This window comes from Hemiscyllium ocellatum, chromosome 25, assembly GCF_020745735.1.
Source record: "Hemiscyllium ocellatum isolate sHemOce1 chromosome 25, sHemOce1.pat.X.cur, whole genome shotgun sequence".
NCBI lineage: Eukaryota > Metazoa > Chordata > Chondrichthyes > Orectolobiformes > Hemiscylliidae > Hemiscyllium > Hemiscyllium ocellatum.
In genome coordinates this window covers 32,787,371-32,808,853 of record NC_083425.1, presented here as the reverse complement: position 1 = coordinate 32,808,853, position 21,483 = coordinate 32,787,371, and the positions used below count along the sequence as shown (strand labels likewise).

Below are 21,483 nucleotides of genomic sequence, written 5' to 3'. Positions count from 1 at the left end.
GACAAAGCAATCAGCTTTGAACAAATAATGCAATTCCGATTGTTGGTGCCAACAATACTGGGGAAGAGAGGAAGACAGAAATACCGATAGCTATTGTATAATGCAATGCATTCTTGTGCAACCCTGCATTATATTAAAATTGCAATTTAGAAATAGCACTTAGTGTTGGCGATCTATTCGTGTTACAGCCAACACTGTTTAAAAGTTCACGCTTTAGAAACTGTGTCCCCAATTCATGAATCGTGTTATAGTGAATTTGCATTAGCAAAACATGCATTATAGCAGAATCTCCTGTAGGAGGAATAGAAACACAACACATGGTGACTTTCATTTTGTTATTTGATAACCATATTATAAATAGTTGTACTCCTGAGCCTGTCACAAACTTTATTGTTGGAAGGTGGTTTTAAAGATATTCGAGTAAAAAATGAGGTCTGCAGATGCTGGAGATCACAGCTGCAAATGTGTTGCTGGTCCCCTTTATCATTTTCATTGTTCAATTGTTTGAGCATTTCCACCCTTGTAATATGATTGCATTATATTATCTGCAGTACTGCAGAAGAACAAAGTGCATTATTTCTCCATGCAATGTCAATTATTTCCATCAATGAGGGTGGTTGACAGGATGAATAGATGTTACTGAGAAATAGTGTATGACTCTGACCTTGGCCCTCTGACAACAAGCTGTAGAACGCCCCTATTTCCTGTCCCAAGGTAACGAGTGGGACAGACAGAACTTGGAGGATGTAGATTCTTACTGGGAAGATGCTCTTAAAATGTTATTTTTAATAAATTGCTAATGTGATGTGCAGATGCATTAGAAGTTAGAATGGAATTGTGGAATTTTCAAGCACCATGACAAATGGTTTAATAATTTAATTGTTTTAATCTTGCATTCCAGCATGTGTTGTCTTAAAGCATGTTAAGTGTCCTCTATTTTCTTTATAATATACAGTTACAAGAATACATTATTCTGCTTCATTACTAGCAACAATGTTTATACTTTACATTCTTCCATGTGTTTTGTAAGGTAGTTTTTCATCGATGTTTCGCCGACCTGTCATCCCAATCTGAGGCCCGTCTAACCTACACTATTCCATGTACCTCCATATGCTTGTCCAATGACGACTTAAATGTACTTAAAGTTGGCAAATCTACTACCATTGCAGGCAAAGCATTCTATACCCTTATGACTCTCTGAGTAAAGAAACTACCTCTGACATCTGTCCTATATCTATCACCCCTCAATTTAAAGCTATGCTTCCTTGAGCTCGCCATCACCATACTTGGAAAAAGGCTCTCCCTGTCCACCCCATCTAACCCTCTGATTATCTTATATATCTCTCTTAAGTCATCTCTCAACCTTCTCTCTAATGAAAATGGCCTCAAGTCCCTCAGCCTTTCCTCATACGACCTTCCCTCAATACCAGGCAACATCCTAGTAAGTGTATAGTAGACATGCCAAGTTTTAAGCAAACAGAATTTATTTACAAAATTACAAAATGAAACATTAAGAACAGAAAATAGAATACTGAATGACATATATCCTATCCAAAAATCTGACAGACTTTCCTGATATAATAAGGCTGTTCCGAAAATACCTACTATAGTCCCAAGAAACACATCCTCTAGCACAAGGAGTAAACCTGAAACCAGCCAGGACTTATAGGCTTGAAGTTAGAGAGAACTTGGCCCAGCAGCCTTTCTTCTCACACACTGCTGCTGAACTGAATGATAAGTTCTCATCCAAATGAAGGTTAGCTACACAGCTAGCTGGCCATTCCCCTTTGATTATGCTAGGTTTTTTTAAAATATGAAAGGCTTAGGCCAGAGGCATTATCTTTTGAGGGTAAATAAAAAGGCTACAATAAACCTTTCAAACTCAGCTGAGTCGGAGGCAGGCCAATTACTGCCTCTCTGGGAAAGAAATGCAAAGGCATAGTAACCTTGCAAAAAGACCAGTATTGTGACACCTCCCCTCATTTAAAAAAAGATGAACCATCAATATCTAAAGTACTCTAAAGCACACATATACATTCACTGACTAAAAACACATAACATGCAACATGCACAACTGCATTCTGATTCTGTCTGTGGTTCTCCCACCACTGAACGCTTCCATCTTATTTGAGTCACGATAATGCATCAACAATGACATTTTCTCAACCTGCTGCGTGCACAATTTTCAAACTGAATGGCTGTAACAATAGGCTCCATTTAAACAGTCTGGCATTTTTGTCCTTTAAATTTCTCCACAAATTTCAATGGGTTATGATTAGTGTATATGATTGTCTCAGATATGTTGCTGGTGACATAACCACTGAAATGCTTAGTGCCAACACCAAGATCAAGATCTCTTTTTCAGTTGTTGAATATTTCTGCTGATGAATGTTCAACATCCTGGAGAAATACCCAATAGGTCTTTTTATCTTGTCGCCTTCCTGCAGGAGCGCAGCACCAACACTCGCATCGATAGCCATCTTTGCGTAATCAGGTTTGATTAATGTTGGGGAAGTGGTTAACACAGTCTCCAGGCTGTCAAAAGCTTTCTGACAGTCTGCTACCTACTGAAATTTCTTGTCTTTTTTTAACGAGTCAGTTGGTGGAGCAGCCACACTGTTAAAATTCAACACAAACTTTCGATAAAATGCATTCAATCCTAGGAGGCGTATTACTGCTCGTTTTGTTGATAGTTTATGAAATTCCCTAATTACTTTCATTTTCGCCTCCCGTGGGGCCATTTGTCTGCGTCCAATAGCTTGGCCCAGGAAGGTGAGTTGGGGCTTTGGTAAATTCACTTTTAGCTAGGTTTACCACCAAGCCTGCCTTCCGAAGTCGATCGAACAAGTCTGATAAATGCTGTAAATGTTCCTTCCATGAGTGACTAAAAATCACCAGGTCATCGATGTACACAATGCAGTTGGATAATCCGGCAATGACCTTTATTGGTTAGTGTCTGAAATATGGCTGGAGTGCTTTTCATTCCAAATGGCATGATTTTAAACTGATACAGTCCATTTGATGAGTCGAAAGTGGAACTTACATTTGTCAGAAAGAAAGTAGCCTCTGAACAAGTCCAACCTAGAAATGTAAGTTACTTGTCCTGCCTTTTCAACAATATTCCAACTGTGGAATTGGATGTCCATCAGTTTTTGTAACTGCATTGATTTTGCGATAGTCCACACATAACTGTTAGGTACCATCTGGTTTTGGCACCATTACTATGGGTGAGCTCCGGTCACTGTAACTCACTTTGTTCATGTCGTCTTGGAGCATGTGTTCGTTCCTTCTGAACCTGTGCCAACTTTAGAGGGTAATGCCTGTAAGGATATTGCTGGATCAGGACAGCATCTCATATCTGCATCATGCACAATTAGGTTAGTACTTCCCAGTTTCTTTCCACATATCTCCCCATGTGATAGTAATAACTTTCAGGTCATTTCGATTTCCCTCTGGAAGGTATTCCAATAAAATAACCCAATTTTTGACAACTCCGTCATTGTCTAATTTGATTTGAGGAATGTCCAATTAAAATCCTCTGAACTCAGTTCTTCCTTCTATGCTGTAATCATTAACATCTTCCCCTCTTGCCTTCCTTCCCTGTCAAAATACCTTTTGAGCATAAGCACATGACACACTCAGAGATTTCTTTCTGTCTGGAGTCACTATCAAGTAGTTCACCTCACTCAATTTCCTTTTGATTTGATACGGTCCACTAAACCTTGTTTTTAAAGGTTCACCTGTTACTGGAAGTAACACTAATACCTTATCCCCAATAACAAAATGGTGAATTTTTGATTTCTTGTCTACTTCCTGCTTTGTAGCATGCTACGATATTTTTAAATGCTATCTAGCCAACTCTACAGCTCTATTTAATTGTTCTCTAGAATTTAGCACATAGTCCAAATGTGTGGTCTCTGAATTTTGACTTACTAACTTCTCCTTAATCAATTTTAGTTGTCCTTTCACTTCATGCCCAAAAATTAATTCAAATGGACTGAATTTGGTCGATTCATTTGGTGCATCTCTGATGGCAAAAGGTACAAGTGGAATTCCCTTATCCCGATCATCTGGATAGTATTGACTATAAGCCCTCAACCTGGTCTTTAATGTCTGATGCCATCTTTCTCGAGCTCCTTGCAATTCTCGATGGTACGCAGTAGATTTCAATTGTTTTGTTCCTAAGCTGTCCATAGCTTCCTTGAATAGTTTGGATGTGAAATTTGACCCTTGATCTGATTGTATCTCTGTCGGTAGCCTGTATCTAGTGAAAACTTTTGAGTAATTCCTCTACAATCCTTTTAGCTGTGAAGTTGCATAATGGAACGGCCTCTGGAAATCTTGTCGATACATCCATTTTTGTTACCAAATACTGATTCCCACTTTTTGTTTTTGGTAGAGGACATACGCAAGCAATTAAGGCGCTTGTAAAAAGCTGGAACAGATATTAAAGCTGCAGGTTTCATTACTGCCTGTAGTTTTCTAGTTACCTGCCATGTATGACATATCTGGCAAAATTTAACTCCATCCTTGTGCAGTCCAGGCCAGGAGAAATGTCTTTGTATTTTAGCCTGTGTTTTCCTTACTCCGAATTGACCTCCAAGTGATGACTCATTTGCTACTTGCAACACCACCTTTTCTATACCCCACTGGCAATACAATTTGAATTTCTGCCCATTTCTCATTTGCTTGAATGTGTGATAGTCTTCATTTCATCAATAAGATATTGTTTTTCAGGTAATAACACTTGGGGATACATTCAGATTCTTTCCCTGGATATGCCTTTTGATACAACTGCTTTAAAGTTTCATCTTTCTGCTGTAATTCAATAAGTTGTCAATGCTACAGATAATTGCATGATTATCTATTTGCTCCTGTTTTGTCTCAATTACCCGACCAAATACAGTCTCTGCTAATGCCCCTTCAGCTTCCTTATCTATACCCTTTAATCTCTCTTGTTTCAACTGGTGACACGGTGACCTCATTACTACACAATCAGGGCAGATCCCAGGGTAAAGCCCCACATTGTTTCAGTTACCTGAGTCTCCGCTGGCTTTTCAACCACAGTAGATGACATACCGACTGATGAATGAGTTATATCATTCACAAGGACAAATTGTATTCCTGGAGCTGAGAGTTTGTCCAGTACTCCTACAATAGCTTCTCCACTCTTCTCTCGACACCCCAGCCCTCACTTTAAATAATTGTGCATGTTTTGTCTCACCTGAATTCCTGTTACCAATACCTTTTCTGGCAATAGTCCTTCAGGAATACATATCTTCTCCTCCTCCAGCATCACAGACTGAGAGGATCCTGTGTTCTTTAATATTGTAACCTCTTCACTTGTTACTCCTGGCCAATGTGAATGATCTTTCCTACATCTGGCTTTTTCCTAACCCACCAACACTGTGATTTCATGTGGTCCACTTTATTACAAAGAAAACAACAGAGCTTTTTACCTTCTTAGTCCCCTTCAAGGGTTTTTTTTTTACCTTGTGGTGAGTTATCCTCATGATCTTCACTGAGATCTACCTTTCCCTTTCCACATGAGGATTTCTCTTTGCCCCAGTTTCTATCCCTCATGGACTGAAATTAATTCTGGAAGCCAAACTGTGTTTTAGGAACCAGCTCAATCATTAGCCACTTCTGCTGCTAACCTTGCTGTTTTAAATCTCTGCTCTTCCACAAGCTCACACTACATCAGGCAGTGAATTTTTGTCTCTCTAAGAGCATTGTAAGTTTGCTCTATTTTAAAAGCGCTTATCCACCTATCAAAAATACTTTTTTTGATCCTTTCCAACTCAATATAGGTTTGACCAGGATGCCTCCTTAAATTTGTAAAATGTTGCCTATAGGCTTCTGGTACAAGCTCTTGCACTAAAGATAGCTTTTTTTCCACCTTCTCATACTCCCCAGGTACCACCTCTGAGAGTGATATGAATAACTCACTAGCTCTACTGACGGGTTTGGTTTGGATCAACAAAACCAATGTGGTCACCGGCCACTGCATTTGTTTAGCCACTTTTCAAATGAGATGAAAAAGGCTTCTCCATCCTTCTCATCAAATCTAGGCAATGTTTGAACATCCTTAAACAGTTTCTCACCAAGCTTCTGACTACCAGGGGCTTGCTCATCCTCACTCTCTTCCTCACTAAGTCTACCTTCATTCTTCATCTCCATCCTTTTTCAGCAGACTTTCCTAAGTGTCATTTTCTGAAGTTCAAACTCCCTCTGCTACTTTCTCTTCTGTTAAAACCATTTGTTCTTTTTCTTTCTTTTCTGATTTTAATCTTAACTCAAACTGTTTCATTTCTGCTTCAAACTGAAGCTTCTTCATTTGCAAATGAAGTTTAGCTATCTCTACAGATCCTGATGGGGTTTCCAGCAAGCTTAAATGCTGAGCTACTGCTGCAATCACCTCATCTTTCCTCATGTTAGGAGGTAAATTCAACTCCAGCTTGTTTACTAATTCCTACAGCTTGGTCTTATTTGCCCTTTGTAAAACTCCCAAGGTCATTTCTTCCTCCTTCAGAACCTCCTTGGTGACTGAAAGAGCCATCGCTATCCAAGTGCTGTTTAAACCATCCAAATCAACGCCTGAAATAAAAGACACTAACACCTATCACTTGTTGTTTAAATCCTACAAAGAGCCCTTAATCTGTTATGGACCAGACCTGAAACCCTCAAAACATTTTTAAGCAGGTAGCCCAGACTGTAACTTTGCTATTTGTTTTATTTAAATGTATAGATTAGATTAGATTACTTACAGTGTGGAAACAGGCCCTTCGGCCCAACAGGTCCACACCGACCCACCGAAGCGCAACCCACCCATACACCTATATTTACCCCTTACCTAACACTACGGGCAATTTAGCATGGCCAATTCACCTGACCCGCACACCTTTGGACTGGGGGAGGAAACCGGAGCACCCGGAGGAAACCCACACAGACACGGGGAGAATGTGCAAACTCCACACAGTCAGTCGCCTGAATCGGGAATTGAACCTGGGTCTCTCAGGCGCTGTGAGGCAGCAGTGCTAACCACTGTGCCACCCACAAATGTCTAGTGGACATTCCTAGAGTGAATTAGCTGGGCTGACTGCCAAGTTTTAAACAAACAGAATTTATTTGCAAAATTACAAGATGAAATACAAAGAACAGAAAATAGAATAATGGATAATTTATGAGATTAGATTCCCTACAGTGTGGAAACAGGCCCTTCGGCCCAACGTGTCCACACTGACCCTCTGAATAGAAACCCACCCAGACCCATTTCCCTCTGACTAATGCACCTAACACCTTGGGCAATTCACCCAGCCTGCGGGAGGAAACCCACACAGACATGGGGAGAATGTGCAAACTCCACACAGACAGTGGCCTAAGGCTGCAATCGAACCTAAATCCCTGGTGCTGTGAGGCAGCAGTGCTAGCCACTGAGCCACCATGCCACCCAATAGTCCCAATAAAACATCCCTTCGCACAAAGAATAAAAATGAAACCAGCCAGTACTTACAGGCTTGACATTAGAGAGAGTGAGTAGCAGGCTGGACTTGCCCCAGCAGCCTTTCTTCACACACACTGCTACTCAACTGAATCAAAAACACTAATCTAAATGAAGGCTAGATACACAGCTAGCTGGCCACTCTCCTTTGATTATACTAGTTTTTTTTCAATACATGAAAGCTTTAGACCAGAGGCATTATCTGTATCTTTGGGACAAACAAAAAAGGCCCCAATAAACTGTTCAAACCCAACCTAGTTGGAGCTTGGCCAATTACGCCCTCTGGAAAAAAACACAAGGGCACAATAAATTTATAAAAGCACCAGCACTGTGACACCACCAACTTCTCGAGGACAACTAGGAACAGATAATATGTATGGGCCAGTCGGTGATGCTCATGTCCCACAAGTGATTTTAAAAAAAAATATGTGGCTGATCGGTAGAGGAGCAGCCATTGGGCAAGCCCTTCAGGAAGTACTGCAACTGAGAATGGCCCGATTCAGTCTCTGAACCATGCTAGCCAGCTGACATTCTTAAATGACCACGCCCTAACTCCACCCCACCTTATCTATTGTGTATGGACACCATTTCTAATTGCCCTATTCCAATTGCAATACGGCAAGTGAATAAAGCTGAGTTAAAATGCAAATGCAGAATATTTTATTGAAAAAGGCAAAACTGGAAAGATTGTGTGGTGCAAGCTGTAATGCAATTATATTTCCTGAAGCATTTATTAATTGCTTTGGGTTTCTCCTGGTTTAAAACTTCACCAGAATTTCTGCCGGTCAGTTGGAGCTCAGGATCATGCTCCCACTCATTTTTGTTAATATAATTGTTATTCAGTTCTGAAACAATTTCATAGAAGTATATAAACTAAATTTTTCTTCCAAAATAAATGCTTCATTGGTGTTCCAATTCATTCTATAATAATTTTTTTAAGCTCCAGTCCACTTGGTAATTGAATCTGAGCACTTCAAATACTTTATTTTTAAAAATGATTATCAGTAGAATTATTATGCAGATGTATATTTAGGATGTACAGTTGCCTCCTTCTGGTAGGTTATTTTAAGCTTATGAATGTAGTCACGTGCTCAGTTTTTAAGCCACAAGCTGACAATGCTGCTTTAGTGTGTGGTACAAACATATGATCAGCACATGGTAATGTGGTAATATGGTGCATTCATGACTGCACAGATTGAAGAAATTGTGTCAGACAGACAGTTGCAGAAAGCCAACTCTTGATAAGATAAACAATATTGCTGTGGATACTACCGTAAATGCTGTTTGTTGTAGTGATGGACAGAGTCAGAATTTCAGGTAGGTTACTGAAATCTTTAGTTTAATATTTTAAGTACTCAGCGCGAACTATGGCAATTGCTCCATCTGAAGTTTGTATTTTTCTGGCTACGATTCCCTTTCCTGAGCAGACAGTGTCTGTCTTTCATTTGTGCTTCTTACTGGAATCATTGAGACTTGGAGCTTTCAAAAATGGTATGCTGTTTATTGGAATAATGAAGCTTTTTCATCCATATCTTGTTTCTCGTATCAGCAAATTGTTTATCAGCTTTGTCAACAGCAACAAGTTAAATTTTCTAAATGAACCTCAATGTCTAAACTGTGACGATATGTACTGGAGGCAGAGAGGAATGTGCTGCTTATAATTCTGCCACTGGCTTAGCACTGCAGTTTGTAAACTTCAAGAAATTTACTTTTTTCTTTAAAAAGACAAAGGCATGAAGTGTCTCTTTCTGTATTGTCTGACTGGTGATAAGTTTACAAAAAGTTAGATAAATAGTTCTTAATATGAATGGAATGGTGTTCCAAATAAGGAAGGGAGTGAGACAATGCTGACATCTGACAGTGGCTGAAGAAATGAATTTCTGACTATTCATCGCAAGTTTTTCCATAAAAGTAATATCAGTCATTTGTACTATTTATTTTTCCCTTTCTTCATTGAAGGTTTTCATATTAAAGTATGAACATTTTTGTTACTTTACTAATGGGTAATATATCACTGCTGTAGGAAAAGACAGTCATATAATACTTAATTTCTCGAGTTTAACAGTGGGAGGGCAACTATTTGTCATATTAGGTATTCAGTTCAACTTAACTAAAGTTAAAAGTTGTTTTACAAATGTAATTACTTGACTGTGGAATAAAAATCCTGCTTATATGTGGTTGGAAATGATGTCTGGTCATGTGAAGTACTTTGCCAAGAAATTTGATAACCCTTTGGAATGAATGAGAGCATTTGTTTTACCCATTTTATACAGAAATGTGTGTGCCAGTGATTTTTCTGTTTATAAGGTCATAAGATGAACTTGGAGCTTCTAGACCAGCAGTAACTGCAGGAGGAAATGTTGATTAGGCTCTGTAATGATGAGAAAGCAGAGGCTGCCTTGCAGCAAAGTCTATGCTTCTAAGTATGACTGTGTCCATTAAATATTTGCAAACTGCTATTCCCTGTTTGCTGGTATTATGTTTTCATTTTCTTCCATTCCCCTGTCCCTACCCAATGACCAACCAGTTTCTTCTGCCAAACTATCATTATGAATGTTGAATTTATTACCATTTTCAAGTCATATTGTGCAGTTTAGGTGATAGAAAGGGATGTGGTCTTGTGACAGGAAGGAAGTCTTTTTTCTGGAAATGACTACACTATTGAGGTTCACAATATCATTACAATGTTCTGACTGTTGATGTAATTCAATAGGGAAGAGTGGTTGCTATCGATTTTTGTTCAGTATAGCGTAGATGGCACCAGTGGTCACACCTATGGAATGTCTTGTGTGAAAAGAGTACAGAAAATGAAATGCAAATGCTGTGCACTTATTAATGGATATAGAAAATGATGTAATTTCCAGCAATTAACTTCATTGCAGAATTATAGTAACGTAAAGCACTCCAGCTTTATCTTTCTCCATTTAATGATATTACATAAACTTCTGAATGAAATTAGTTCCTGCTGCACTCTTCTGCATCACCATTATTCTCTTGTCTATCTTTTTTTTAAGATCCGAAATAGCTCTCCTTATAATCCAGGAAATAACTTTGAATTTAAAACATTTTTTAAAAATTCATTCACAAGATGTGGGCATTGCTGGCTGGGCCAGCATTTATTTCCCCATTCTGAATTGCAGTTTGTGTCAACCGTATTTGCTGTAAGTCTGGACTCACATGCAGGCTGGAGCAGTTAAGGTTGGGCATTTCCTTCCCTAAATGACATTAATGAACCAAAAGGGGCAACATATTACTCATCGTTGATTGAAAATATCTATGTATTTGGATATGTTTTAAAACCACTCTAGGGCAGATGGGACTTGAACCCGGACCTTTTGCTTCAGAAGTAGGGAAACTACCACAGTACAATCACAGGAGCCAAAGAGGTTATGGCACTAATTTCTGGCATCTATATGCTATCGATGAAATGTTTACTCAAATTAGGGAATATTGGCATTTCAAAACTAGAAAAATTTGAGGTTGAGTGCAAATGTTAATACTGGGAAAGGTAATGGTTATTTGATACTTAACTTCAATTGCCAAGAATGAACAACAAAGTTGTTACCTCCAAGGGCTATCTGCCAAGTGGAAATCGTTAAAATATGCTTTGCTTCATGCATGCTGTTTCAATCGGCATCAAATTGTATGTATAGATCCTGAAACTGTGCTGACAAGGCATTGACTTAAGTATTTGGTCAGGTTTGTCATCTATAGTCAACCTAATAAAGGAATCCAATGTCATTACAGCAATAGCATCATGTTCCTAAACAAGTAAAAATTTAATGATGTACTGATGAAGTAGTGACATGTAATGAACTGCTTTATATCTATTTTCCCAAACTATTTTTAAAAGCTTTATGGATATTAAAAATGCTTATTCTTTAAGCAGCTGTAGATGAACATACCTCCAACTAAATGCTTATAGATCCATAGAAGCCTAGAATTTTGCAGTGTCGAAGGGAGCCACTTCATCTAACTCCTGAAAAAGCTACCTACCTGGTCTCATTCTATGTTTACAGTGCTAAGTGTTTTAAAATCTTATTAAAAAATTGTGTAAGCTTGGGCATTGTCACATTAGAGTAAGAATTACAGTGGCAGAAGTTGGCAACTGTAATTTCTTGCACATTAAATTATTTCAATGCATTGCAAAATAATGCATTTGTTCATCAGAGCAAACTCAATGACAAGTAATATGAAAATAATCAAACAAATCATAGCTAATTTGGGCGTTGAAAGGAAAGATTCTGTCTGATTTAACATCCTTTAATATTGCTGAGAGACAGGCATTCCAAGTTGACAGTGATAAACTATGAGGGGGTGTACAAAGATTTCCAAAAGCCTTTTGATAAAATGCCTTACAAAAGGCTGCTGTTGAAATTGGATGCAGTGGGAATTCAAGGTAAATAATGACTGTACATAAGGGGAGAAATGTCAGTGAGGCAAAGTATCAAGTATAATGCCCCAGGGATTGGTATTGAGCCCTTCCAAATTGTGTGGCGAACACGTGAAAATCAAAAAAAAGGAAGAAATCCAAGACATTAATTAAAATAAAATGAGTTCATTATAAAGTGTATATCTTAAGAACACAAATGTATGCTTGAGTTTAACATTATTAAAACCATGTCACAATACTTGTTAAATACCTGCTGAAAGTGCAATGTTCTGTTTTCAGGCCTATGTGTGTTTGTAATCAACTTGGCCTTTTTTGAGTCAATAAACTACTGTGATATGGTAGTATCACATTTATAAATTAAGTTTTAATGGTTTTAAGGATTCTTTGTATTTGCAAAAGGCTCAAAATACTGTTATTCGGTGCATATTTGTTTTCCAGTAACTTCACCAGGCCCCAACTCTGCAGTTCCCTGTTTGAATTTCAGTCTGTTACTTCTGGCTCCCTATAGACAGTCAGTCACTTGCTTAAATAATCAATAAAGTAGTGAGACAATCCAAAAAACAACGTCCAACCATAACTTTCTATGGAAAATCAAACTTGGAAGCAGAACTGATATTTATGAACTCCACAGTCAGAACACATCTCTGAAAAATAGGAGGTACAGTTAGAGGAACAAGAAAGTGTGTACCGAAGTATAAATGAATTATTTAGTTGTGGTTTTGTGTCATTGCTTATTTTTACAGCATTTCAAAAATTAATTCTTTTTTAAAAATTGGCACTTTATCATTTTAATAACTCTAGCTAAAAAAAGTTTGCTATTTCTCCACAGTTCCTGTCAGTGTGGTCATTATAGATTCATAGATATGATCTGAAACTGCTGCGCTCATCCAGAATGCATAGTATCAGGCGTCATTTCTGTGACCTGAAGACTTTGACAAAGAGCACTTCATAATTTTTTTTCTCTATAAAACTGTAAAGATCACCCTAGCAACAAAGGCATGTAGGGAATTTTATTATACGCAGTTCTGGATGTGTTCTTCATGCTGACATTGACTGTTACTCTTTTTAGCCACATAAGCACTATATTGTAGGAGTGTTTACATTAACATGATTGTTCCTGAAAATATCTGTTAGTAATTGATTTATTAGCTGCTGACTCTTCTGTGAGGAGTGTTCTTTGTGCTATATTGGTTCTGTTTTATTGTAGTCTATTAAGGACTACACTGAAAAGCTTGTTGCTCTTGTACGTTTTTCACACGACCCTTGTCTTGTAGCCAAATGAGTTGTTCATTTGTTTTGATAAGTGACTTCTTCCTGTGACTATATTCTGGTGTAACAATCCCAAAATTTTCATGTCTGAATTTTTGAGCTAGGAGAAATACCAAACTAGTATTGAACTCCCAGACAGCAGCAGTCAGAGAGTTCAAATTTTCATATATTTTGAATTAATATCCATTAGTATAATTAGTGAACAGATATACATTTTTGTGCCAAAAGTGTCAGTTCTCTGGTTCTTCTAAAATATTTATTTCCTAGTGCAATTAATTGACCAACGTGATGAATTCATCTTTTTTTTTCTGTACACTGCATGACTTGATTTGAAGTAAATTCTGTACATGAGATTTTTTTGTGATTGTCACAAAAGCACTGACAAGCCACACATCATTTGCATTACTTCCTGCAGCAAAGTTTTTCTCCTTAAGAGATCTGTTCACAACTTGTTTTATTGGCGCAAAGTACGTGCTTTACCTAAGTAGACATGTAATGCTGCTCCTTCAGTCAATTCTGCCTGGAGGTTCCACCCAAGTCAGTGCAAGTTGCAAGTGAACAGATTATTACTGATCCAGCAATTTCTTTGTTGCAATATTTAACCAAATACATGTCTAAGCAATGGCAATAATATATACGTTATTTTGAATTCTTTTCAAATGTTGAGTGATGCTGTTAGAGGCCGTGACTTATGAAACACAATCGGGTGACACAAGAGTAATACTGAGTGTTGATTGTTTCTTGAATGTGTTGAATAAGAAAACTAGAACAGACATGACCTAAAATGAAGAGAAGTTGCAAGTTCTAACTTTAAGTGCAAATCTTTCAGCAGAACTGAAGACTGCTACAGTCATTACTGAGAATTACCCGTACATGAAAATGACGACTGGAAACAGGCAATTTAAATACTTATTGTTTGACCTTGGCAGCAGTCATAGTGCAATATGAACCTACCTGGTCAATACCATTTCCTTCAACCATCAACCTATGTTTATTTTTTCCATCCTTAAATGTTGACAAGGTTATAAATTTTCAAAGCTGTTGCCTGGACATATTGAACCAAGTCTGTACTGGTTTCAATGTATATGTCTTTCAAGTAGACATATTCAATGTTGTTAAGTTTTCACACAGCTTTGGCAAACCTTTTAGATGTCAAGGGTAAAATCTATGATCAATCGAATATTTCCTTATTATAAAACTACCTGGTTTCGAGTTTCATCATTATTTCATCTAATAATTACTGAACCACATTAACAAAGCTTTGTTAATGTGTTATATTTGTGATTGTAGGAAATCAACAACAAGTGCTTTAAAATAATGTTATTATACATTCATTTCAGCATAATTAGTAATAGTTGTTATATGTGGTAAATGCTACCAGACGTCCTTTATGGATATTTTTAATCAATCTGTTCAGTCACGGTATGATATGTCTGCAGAATTGGTAGGACATGAACTTGGGTCCTCAGTTTCAGAGGCAAGGGTGCTACCATTGCCACAAGAGCCCTAAATCCAGGAATTTGAGTCTTAGTTCAACTGCATGAGAGCAGCATGCTTTGAATATGCAAACCTTCCGAATGAACATTCACTAATATTGCACTGAAAGCTCTCACTTGTTATTCAAACAGTTCAGATGTGCAATGATGCATTTCTGGTGCAGATGAGAGTGAACCTTGGCCCTCTGGTCCAGATGTAGGGAGGATACTGCTGCATCACAAGTGCCTATTTTTCTTCATAAAAGGAGATGAGTGAAGCAGATGGGTAATTATGATTATATTGTCACCATCAGGTTGGCGTATTCATAAAGATTTTAGTCAATTCAATTTTCACCCTCTGCCATTTTGGAATTCAGACACATGTCCCCAGAACGTTACCCTGGAGTTCTGGATTGAATCCTCCTTTACAGATATTTTCTAACCAACCTATTCAAAGTTGTTGTTATACACTTCACCTGTCCAGAGGAAGGGCACCAAAGAGCCTTAAGAGAGTAGGGATTTGCAGGGAAAGAGATGGGCATGAGAAGGAGTGAGGAGAGAGAGGTGAAGGATTAGAGATGCACCACTTGTAAGTCTTAACAGGGAGAGACATGTCTTAACAAGAACATGTTCCTTCTTGCATAATAACAATAGTTTTTGAGTTATATTGGCAGACTAGGCTTATTACAAAGACCATCAGCAGCCAGAATGGCATGTCTGACACCATCAGGATTAAGAGCTGGACTTTATTAAGTTTTCTCCTAGCGATTATATGATCATATGGAACCATAATGCATTCTCCAACATTAACCCAATAAGAACTATAACCTTATTATGGCTGTAAGTGTTGCAATTCTTTTATTGTTTTTTAGACTTAAGATGGTGTGTATTATTTTTTGAAAACCATGTTTATTCAATAATGCTTAACAAATCATATTATTGATGTTAACCATTTAAAGAAAAACACTAATGTTTCACAAAAAACAAAATCTGATTGGAAACAGATGTGTTAGATTGGAATTTGGGTGATCAATTGTAACTATTGCTTTTCTCTAATGACTGAGGCCCAAACAATCTCAGTTTACTGGTTACAAATATTTGTGACAAAGTTGACAATAAAGTCATAATTAATACTAAATTCCTAATTTTGTTCACAGTCACAAGCAAGGCTGATGTTGGAAATGATACAAAGAACAGAGTTCATCAATATGTTTTATTCACCTATGCTGCAACTAGGCTTATCACACAATAACTGCTCCGTTATACACTTGGAGAGGCATAATTTAAATAATCAAATTCAAAGTCAACTCTGGGGAAAATAATTTTGCAAAATTACACTTTGACCTTGTTTTCTCAAAACTGATATCAGAAGAAAACCGTTTGCATGTTTCTAAACTCCCACATGCAACAATAGTCACCTCTTCCAAGAACTTTGGAATGTTTGCAGTGAAATTACACCCACTGCACAACAATTTATTTCAAAGGTCAATGATGTTCTGCAGGAAAAAAAGCTTTATGATCACTTAGTTAATTGTGTGCTTATCTGACTTGTATGTTTGTCTCTTCATTCTTGCTAATTTATGGAATCCAAATATCCTGTCCATTTAAATTTTCAATTTAATTACTTCAATCAAGTCTCAAGTACTTCACTGTGAAAGTAGGATTATTCATCCAGCCTACTCTGATTGCAAAGGATTTCTCTATGTGGTGTTAATCTTGTTGCGCCATTCCCTCCCCCCGGCAAATGTTTTCCAGAGCTTTGTATCTTAATGAGAGGGAACCAGAGAAAGTCACAAAGTGGTCTTCCAGAAGGACTTTCACCATGTTCTTGTAGATGGATCACAGATGGTGCCCTTTCTTTTGGATTCTTAATTTGCTTCCAGCATTGCTTTGAGGTGCTGGTCAAGTAACGTATTGTTTTTTAAAATGTCGTCTTTGCTTTCAAATCCCTCCCTTGTCCATGCCCTTCCTATTTTTTGTAATCTCCTGTGACCTCACAATCCTCAGAGTTCGGCACTCCTTAAATCGTAGCCTCCTAAACATCACTTCTTTCATAACTGTACTACTGCCTGCTGCACCTTCCATTATCTAGGCCGTAGGCACTGGAATGCTATACCTCACCCTTTCAGTCGATTTCTTGAAACCTGCCTCCTTGACCAAATGTTTGGTCACCTGACCTAAATGCCCCCATCTGTCTGAGTGTCAAATTTTGTTTGATAATGTTCCTGGGGATCTGTTTGGCCTACTTTATTACATTAAAGTTGCTGCATAAATACAGTTGACGTTGCCATCCTTTGAAAAGTCATACTCTTAAAATGCTTGGGTCTCTTCTATTCTCAACTTGATTCAAAAGCCAGTATTTCTTACTGATTAGTCCCACACAGTTGAATTCCATACCATATATCTGTACATTTAATATCATCTGTCAATACACTTAAATCAAGCTGTTATGTTTTGTATTACAGATTATGACACTAGTTCATATCTTGTGACATCCACAGACTTCCAAAGTTTTTCCTGTATTTTAATTAAAAGGAAAACTTTATTTGAAACTTGTGGAATGGGTGTGTGTGTGTGGGGGGTTGGGGGTGGGGGGGGAACCGTGCAGGAGGTAGGGGAGAGTATGGACATTTAGAGAAGTACAAACCTAACTATGTGGAATTTTCATGTGGATGATGTGGACTATGGTGAGATGTGTGGCAGAAATAGGTGCTGCAGAAATGCAGCCAAACCCATCTTAGAGCAACTTGTGCTATCTTTCATCCTTTTCAGAAATGGCAGTGAGTTTCTTGCTAGACAATGGGGGGTTGCCAATCGATGGTCATTACTGCTTATTATAAGTCTTGTTAACAGCCTGACTCACTACAGAAATATTCAGCCTCTCATTTTTCCAAAATTGCCAAAGAAGCTGAACGCCAGAAAAACGCTAAGGAAACCAGAGTAGGCATCTGCTGATTCAGCTCACTGCTTGTTTTGAGCCATTTCAATATGGGACAGCAGGCGCCAACATTTCAGCCTATTCTCCATGGACACAGGCCACACACACCTCGCATCCGCTGACTTATGCCAGCCTCTAACAACCTTCCTGGCACATATCTAGTCCACAGTTCTGCACATTGAGCTGCACCAGCATCTATCATTGTAATTCTTCAGCAGGGACAATGCACTCAAGGACAAGCAGCCAGCTCATGGACTGATTAGGCTGCATCTCCGGCTCTTTGCCTGCTCCCATGGCACTCACTCAGTCTGAGCTAACCTGGAGTTTCACAGATTCCCTGCCTTGCGTGGCCTTGCCATTTGCACTTTGCCCCTTCAGCCAGAGATACCAGGTTCATATTACTGCTATCGTGCCATGCCATTCAGTGCAGACATAATGCCAGAACCCCCCTCACAGTTGTCAGCAGGTGTCAGTGAAATCAAGGAGAATAGTTTTTGCTCAGGGGTTCCTGGCACAGTAGCTCAAAGGCAGCCTTCAATACTAATTAAGGCTATGGTTAGGGCAGTCAGAGTCAGGATCATCTTCTCAGAAGGGATGAGGAGCTGAATGAATATGGCAGTCCACCACCCACCTTGACTTTCTGCCTGACTGGGGTCTGTTTTCCTCTTGGAATAATAGAGGCAGGTATGCTGGGAGATGAAAATGGGTGACAGTGCTATTCCTGTTGGTGCAGATTGGGACGGTAGGGAGTGAATAGGTTATGCAGTGAGGTGTAGGGTCAGTGATGTTGGGGCTTGGACGAGTGAGTGTGAATGGGCAAGAAGTTGCAGGCAATTGTGAAAGCAGTAGAGCATGAGCTTTGATGGGAGTTTGGTGCAGAAGCAGAAAGAGAGAGAGAGATATCAGAGAGAAGATGGCGGAATGGCACATGATAGGGCAGAAATTGGAAACGTGAGACACTATAGGGACATGTAGGCAGTTAATGAGGTTAGTCTTCTAAAATATGATGCAAGCCCTTGATTGGCCATACTGTAAGAGACCTTCTAAAAAGACTTGACACAAATTGGACTGAAGCAAAAAAAAACATAATCCAGCCCAGAACGTTTCATTATTAATTTTTGACACTGTTTGCTTTGAGGCCAAAACAAGATTTGCTTTTGAACCTGCTTCTTATGACTGTCCTTGATCATATGTGATACGTATTTGAATTGGAGAATGTAAGTGCTTTGATCTATAACAGAGGCAGGTGGTATAATTGAACGTGGATTTGTTTACACACATTTCTAGTACTTTCTGAGGGATTAAGAATTTTTTTTTATCTAAATGTTGTGGATTCAACAATTCCATTTTAAGTGATGACTATTCTTGCAAAATTTTGTCAATTGCAGCACGTAAAGGGTTTAAAACACATTTTATTGTTTGTTAAGGTTGGCCATGTACTAAAAATAAATGAAAAGGCTTGCAAGCATTTAACTATAATTATCTTGTACTGATGTATTTTGGCAATTCAGTACATAGTATTAAACAAATAAGGCCTGTGGCTAGACAATGCCTGAGTCGAGGTTTGAAGCATGAATGTACATTGTTAAATGTGAAATCTTTTTCTTTTAATTAATGTGCTTTGTAGCTAAAAGGACTCTGGGGCTCGATTTACTGAACTCATACCAGCAAGTAATAGTTACAGCCAGATATGTTAGTTTATAATTTCACTGCCTTGCTGCACTCATGATAGTCAGAGGTGATGAGTACCTGTGAATAGTTGGCCCATCATTCAAACACTTGCTAAGATTAATTTGCGCAGTTTGGGGTAAAAAAAAAGAACTGTGGCATGTACCAAAATAGGCCCACCCTTTCCAAGAGCAAACACCATTGTGGGTGAAATAGTTTTTTTTACACACTATAGCCATCACTAACCATGTACTCATTCAGGAAGCTCTGTGTTGGCAAGAAGATACAATCAGAAGTCTATGTTCTGACAAGCCCACATTTTTTTTTTGAAACTGATAGTATCATTATTGTTTGTTCCTATTGCAACAATGAAAATGTTTGCCCATAGTAAGGGATATATGACAGTGACTATGTTGTACATTGATATGATTACATGATACTCTGATAAACTGACTAGTATAGATGGACTTCATCATATTAACTTTTGTAAGCATTCTGTGTCAGCCATTTGGAATCCTAAATGTGGGAATAATTCCTCACATTCCCCTTTACTGTATATTATATGCCTCAACTTCTTTTCTGAGGCAATGAACTCACTACTCTTTGTGCAAAGATATTTCCTCTGAATATCTAAATGTCATCACTCTATCTATCAAAATGAAACTTGGTCTAATACTGACCATTGTAGAATACCAATACATATCTATAACCGAACAATGACGACAATAGCAACACATGTAGGTGGACCAAGGGACAGGTATAGAGAAAATAGATTTAGGAAGGAATTCCAGAACTTATATCTGTGTCTTAGGCCAGCTGAAGACATGGTCACCAAAAGTGAAATCAAGACGTTAATTTGAGTAGCACAGATGCCTGAGGTCTGTGGGCTGCTGGCCATCCCAAATTGATGCTTTGTTTTATGAAGTGTTTAATACAGGTCACCATGGCTCAGAACAGGGTGATGGGCGCATCTGAAGCAATGTCTTGGATGACCCTAACTTACCAGCAGATTGAAGATAGGAGCTTGGTCAACAGTACACTGGAATAATCCAATACAAAAGTAACAAATGCATGAATGAAGGTTTCAGCAGCTGTTGAACTGAGGCAATGCACTGGAAGTGGAAATATACCATATTAATGATGGCATAGATATATAGTCAATTGTGATGCCAAAATTGGAAACAGTCACTTTCAGCCTCAGCCAGCTGCAAGAAAGGAATGGAGTAGGTGGCTTAAGAGCAGAATTTGTGGCAGTATCTAAAGTTATGCCTGTATTTATTGGAAGAAATTGCCATTCATTCATTAATGAATATCAGACCAACAGCTTAACAAGCAAGAGACAGTGGAGGTGTCTTAAGGGTGTTAGGGTGTCAGTAAACATGTGGAAACAGTCATTTGTTATCAGTTAATTTTAGCATCTAAAAGAGACCTGGAAGGCCAGGTATCTATTGTTTGGGACCATCAGGGGTACCTGCTGGGGAGCAGGAAAGAAAACCACCAGAAACAGTTACTCATCTGTTTGGATTGGTCAGATAGAACCAGGTGAGTGTAATCACATCCATCTGGACAATAGTGGAAAGGTCAGGCAAGAGGCTGGTTATGGGTGCAGAGAAGTCGAAAAGGCAATGAGAGCTGATCAACTTTGTCACGTTCACATAGAATGTTATGTAACGTTTTGAGAGCTGTCTCAGTATTGTGCAGAGGTGGAAACCTGATTGGAGGAATTCAAATCTTAATGACAGTTGAGAAAGGACATGGATTTGGAAAGTGACATCACGCTAGATGACTTCAGAGAGTAAAAAGTCATTAGAGATGGTATAGCAGTTTGCAAAAATGGAAGGTCCAGAGTTTACTTTTGAGAGAAGAATGTAGACAGAAGATTTGAACAAGGGAAAAGTCTTAATAATGCCAACTCCCGTGAAGCCAGGAATAGAAGTTGTGGTCAGTAGTTCAGTCAGAATAGGGTGGAGAGTGTGAAGGATCAACCTTGTGGATAAGGTGAATGGAGAGAGATTGATGTAATTTGATTTTGGGTTTATCATCACGTGTATTTTACAGTAAGGATGTAATAAAATAAATGAGAAGCTTTCATTTGTCACATCGAAATAGGGCCATTTTGAATAATTTAAGAATAAAGAGAAAAAGCAGGGGAAAAAGTATATAGCTTGAAGAAAGTCCAACAGTCCTGAGCCAGCTCATCACCAACAACAATGCCTGCACCACCTCCCCCCTCCAACCT

General features: G+C 38.4%; 1 protein-coding gene across 3 annotated transcripts in view; it reads left to right on the top strand.

Moving 5' to 3' along the window:
* LOC132827623 (septin-9-like) overlaps positions 1-21,483 on the top strand; it is a 289,777-nt gene that overhangs the window by 52,054 nt on the left and 216,240 nt on the right. Inside the window, exon 1 of one of the 3 annotated variants that reach the window (XM_060844192.1) lies at positions 8,697-8,818. The exons of the other annotated variants lie outside the window; for them this stretch is intronic. Coding sequence (XP_060700175.1) covers positions 8,779-8,818 — 40 coding nt within the window. The 5' untranslated portion in view covers positions 8,697-8,778. Of the gene's footprint in view, positions 1-8,696; positions 8,819-21,483 lie in introns of those variants that run through there. 3 annotated transcript variants of the gene reach the window in all.